The sequence below is a fragment of the Oncorhynchus kisutch genome, unplaced genomic scaffold, assembly GCF_002021735.2.
Source record: "Oncorhynchus kisutch isolate 150728-3 unplaced genomic scaffold, Okis_V2 Okis06b-Okis10b_hom, whole genome shotgun sequence".
NCBI classification, from domain to species: Eukaryota; Metazoa; Chordata; class Actinopteri; order Salmoniformes; family Salmonidae; genus Oncorhynchus; species Oncorhynchus kisutch.
Window position 1 is genome coordinate 1484726 of NW_022261983.1, and position 5000 is coordinate 1489725.

Below are 5000 nucleotides of genomic sequence, written 5' to 3' on the forward strand. Positions count from 1 at the left end.
CTGCCCACTGCACTGAGGCTAGGAAACACTGTCACCACCGATAAATCCACGATAATTGAGAATTTCAATAAGCATTTGTCTACAGCTGGCCTTGCTTTCCACCTGGCCACCCCTACCCTGGTCAACATCTGGACCCCTATAAATCAGCAAAACTAGACAATCTGGACCCTCCCTTCTAAAATTATTAGACAAAATTGTTACAACCCCTATTTCTAGCCTGTTCAATCTCTCTTTCTTATTGTCTGAGATCCCCAAAGATTGAAAAGCTGCTGCGGTCATCCCCCTCTTCTAGACCCAAACTGCTACAGACCTATATCTATCCTACCTTGCCTTCCAAGGTCTTCGAAAACCAAGTTAACAAAGAGATCACCGACCATTTCGAATCCCAACACACCCTCTCCGCTATGCAATCTGGTTTCAGAGCTGGTCATGGGTGCACCTCAGCCCCGCTCAGGGTCATAAACGATATTATAACCTCCATCGATAAGAGACAATGCTGTACAGCTGTATTCATCGACTTGGCCAAGGCTTTCGACTCTGTCAATCAACAACATTCTTATACTCAACAGCCTTGGTTATTCAAATGACTGCCTCGCCTGGTTCACCAACTACTTCTCAGACTGAGTTCAGTGTGTCAAATCGGAGGGCCTGTTTTCTGCACCTCTGGCAGTCTCTATGGGGGTGCCACAGGGTTTAATTCTCGGGCCGACTCTTTTCTCTGTATACATCAATGATGTCGCTCTTGCTGTTGGTGATTCTCTGATCCACCTCTACGCAGACGATACCATTCTGTATACTTCTGGCCCTTCTTAGGACACTGTGTTAACTAACCTCCAGACGAGCTTCAACGCCATGCAACACTCCTTCCGTGGCCTCCAACTGCTCTTAAATGCAAGTAAAACTAAATGCATGCTCTTCAACTGATCGCTACCAACACCTGCGCGCCCGTCTAGCATCACTACACTGGACGGTTCTGACTTAGAATATGTGGACATCTACAAATACCTAGGTGTCTGGTTAGACTGTAAACTCTCCTTCCAGACTCACATTAAGCATCTCCAATCCAAAATTAAATCTAGAATCGGCTTACTATTTCGTAACAAAGCGTCCTTCACTCATGCTGCCAAACATACCCTCGTAAAACTGACTATCCGATCGATCCTTGACTTTGGCGATGTAATTTACAAAATAGCCTCCAACACTCTACTCAGCATATTGGATGCAGTCTATCACAGTGCCATCTGTTTTGTCACCAAAGCCTCATATACTACCCACCACTGCGACCTGTATGCTCTCGTCGGCTGGCCCTCGCTTCATATTTGTCGCCGCACCCACTGGCTCCAGGTCATCTATAAGTCATTTCTAGGTAAAGCCCCGCCTTATCACAGCTCACTGGTCACCATAGCAGCACCCACCCGTAGCACCCGCTCCAGCAGGTATATTTCACTGTTCACCCCCAAAGCCAATTCCTCCTTTGGCTTTACTTCCAGTTCTCTGCTGTCAATGACTGGAACGAACTGCAAAAATCACTGAAGCTGGAGACTCATATCTCCCTCACTAACTTTAAGCACCAGCTGTCAGAGCAGCTCACGTATCACTGCACCTGTACATAGCCCATCTGTAAATAGCCCATCCAACTACCTCATCCTCATCCTCATCCCCATACTGTTATTTTATTTTTTGCTCCTTCGCACCCCGGTATCTCTACTTGCACATTCATCTTCTGCACATCTATTATTCCAGTGTTTAATTGATAAATTGTAATTATTTTGCCACTATGGCCTATTTATTGCCTTACCTCCCTTATCTCACCTCATTTGCACACACTGTATATATACTTTTTTTCTATTGTGTTATTGACTGTATGTTTGTTTACTCCATGTGTAACTCTGTGTTGTTGTTTGTGTCACACTGCTATGCTTTATCTTGGCCAGGTCGCAGTTGTAAATGAGAACTTGTTCTCAACTAGCCAACCTGGTTAAATAAAGGTGTTCTCAACTAGCCTACCTGGTTAAATAAAGGTGTTCTCAACTAGCCTACCTGGTTAAATAAAGGTGTTCTCAACTAGCCTACCTGGTTAAATAAAGGTGAAATATAAAATAAAATAAAATAAAAATGGTTCAAAATCTTATAATATAAGTCGCTGGGGATTTTGTAAGATGCACAGAGCATTCATTTTCAAGTGGCTCTTATGATGGTTGACAGCGTTCTAGACCCAGCTTCTGTAGCAGGATGCAGAGAGACTGGGAGATCCCAGTGGAAGTGGGGAATAAAGGTGGGCTGACTGATGTATGATTGCTCAGAGACAGACACTAAACCAGTCTATAGACAGGAGAGGCTAATGCAAGCAGAGCATCGGGACCGGCCCTTTACTGCACCGACACACCACCAACAACAAGCATGAACTTCAGAACGTCATCATGTTAGATCTACAGGGAGATTATAGGTAGGTGTGTTGACATTAACGTTGACTAAATGGGTTGGTAGTGTTAGGTGGTGTTATTGGTTTCCAATCTAGTGGCTGTTGGTATGAAAAAGAGCAGCTGGCTCTAGTGGTCAACATCAGAAAGGCAATTAAACACAAGGTGCAATGGTTTCTTTTTTTATGTACGCAAAGCATTAAAAAGGCCCTTTTTAAGTAAGTACTCACTACAGTACTTACTATGTTACTACAGTTTTATGTTAGCTGATATTATGACTTAAATGCTTTCCAATGATGGTTATATGTAATGTGTTGGAATCTGCTTAACGTAGATGAGAAGTTAGACAATGTGAAACATACAATAGATTTTGTGAGAGCATTTGACCATTGAGTTTACCGCACGCACACACACACACACACACACACACACACACACACACACACACACACACACACACACACACACACACACACACACACACACACACACACACACACACACACACACACACACACACACACACACACACACACACACACACACACACACACACAAACCTATACAATTGAATCCAATCCAATGTTGCCACCTTGTGGAGGAGAGTGTGTGCACACACCAAGGCGTGCATGTACAGGACAGTTCATCACGATACACATGCCTACATGCTTAACCACTTATTAGCCTTCTATAGTCTAGGCTTGTGATGGACTAATAGGAGGCGGGCTGCGGACCACACTACTGGCCAATAAGGAGGGGTCATTGTCAGTCTTAGCCAATGAGGAGCAGTGGTGTTGCTCTCCTGGGCAATGACAGTGCATTGCTGAGCCTGAGATGGTGAGGATGAGGACCCCTCCAGAGGTCTGTGTGGTCCACAGATTTACTAACATCAACGCTGTGTGTGTTTGTGTGTGTGTGTTTATGCGTGTGTCTGTGTGTGTGTGTGTTTATGCGTATGTCTGTGTGTGTGTGTACAATGTGTGACGTAATAGTGAAAATGTGAGAATTTCTCTTGCATAGCAGACCAGGCCTGGAATTGCTCCTAACCACATGACCTGACCTGTACAAACTTGGCATCTTTGTTAGTAAATCACATTTGAAGAAGCTGAGCGCTACTCAAACCATCAGAGGAGAGGTGTGAGACATCAATGGAAGAAGACAAGAGGGGACTGCAGAGCTGATAGAGAAGGGTGGGAAAAGGAGGGATGGTTAAGGAGAGGTGGGGGGCAGAAGAGCTACCTTGAGGTAGTGGTTTAATTGGCAGGCCTAGAAGAGACAGGAAAGAGAAGCTACAGTGGTAGTAAGTCCCCACCACCCCTTTAAAGAGCTTCGATGTCCATGATTATTAACAGCTTATTTTTAATAAAGGATGGCATTATCAGCACATACAGAGAATGTCAAAACCATCTCTCACAATATGCAACGGACACCATGCTCAAGAGCTACAATATTCTAATGATACTATACACCTGTAGAGGCATCTCTCTTTCTCTCTTTCTCGCTCTCTTTCTTTCTCTCTCTCTCTCTCTCTCTCTCTCTCTCTCTCTCTCTCTCTCTCTCTCTTCCTGATGATGATGTTCTGGTTTCCCAGGCAACCCACCCAGACTTGTGAAAACCCTGGCCTTGGAGGGATGTGAAGGCTGTTGAATAGAGCGACATGAGAATTAAAACAACCCAACTACATGTAGGTCTCAGGAGACTTGCTTTCAGGACAGGAGACTACGCGAGGAAAGGACGTCATATGGTTTTGCCCTGTGGTACTGTGTCAGTAGTTTGTATGGATTAAAGAGACAGAGGAAAATAGACAGAAAAAGAGAAATGTGAAAGAGGCTAGTAGTACTCTGAGAGCATTCATTCCAAGTAATATTCAATCACACAGCTAAAGAGGAGAGAGTAATATTCAATCACACAGGTAAAGAGGAGAGAGTAATATTCAATCACACAGCTAAAGAGGAGAGAGTAATATTCAATCACACAGGTAAAGAGGAGAGAGTAATATTCAATCACACAGCTAAAGAGGAGAGAGTAATATTCAAACACACAGGTAAAGAGGAGAGAGTAATATTCAATCACACAGCTAAAGAGGAGAGAGTAATATTCAAACACACAGGTAAAGAGGAGAGAGTAATATTCAATCACACAGGTAAAGAGGAGAGAGTAATATTCAAACACACAGGTAAAGAGGAGAGAGTAATATTCAAACACACAGCTAAAGAGGAGAGAGTCATATTTAATCACACAGCTAAAGAGGAGAGAGTCATATTTAATCACACAGCTAAAGAGGAGAGAGTAATATTCAATCACACAGCGGAGAGAGAGAACAGACAACATCACCATGGTGGCTCAGTATCTCAGAGAGCTCTGTAATCAGGAAATAATCCATTTGTTAAGGGAGAGTGCTTAGGTATTTATGTGTGGGCGTGTGTTTGTGTGTGTGTGTGTGTGTGTGACAGTGAGAAGACTGCTTGGTGGGAGGCAAGATTGTTATTCAACAATGTGACAGTAACCAATTATTATTCCATCCAGAGATCTAATAAATAAATATGTAATTCCTAGAATTTCACACGCACACACTCTCTA

At 43.5% G+C, this 5000-nt stretch overlaps 1 protein-coding gene across 2 annotated transcripts in view; it reads right to left on the reverse strand.

Moving 5' to 3' along the window:
* Positions 1–5000, reverse strand: part of prkcab (protein kinase C, alpha, b) — a 215227-nt gene that overhangs the window by 20923 nt on the left and 189304 nt on the right. Inside the window, exon 9 of one of the 2 annotated variants that reach the window (XM_031814324.1) lies at positions 3660–3686. The exons of the other annotated variant lie outside the window; for it this stretch is intronic. Within the exon in view, the coding sequence (XP_031670184.1) occupies positions 3660–3686 (27 nt within the window). The remainder of the gene's footprint in view (positions 1–3659; positions 3687–5000) is intronic. 2 annotated transcript variants of the gene reach the window in all.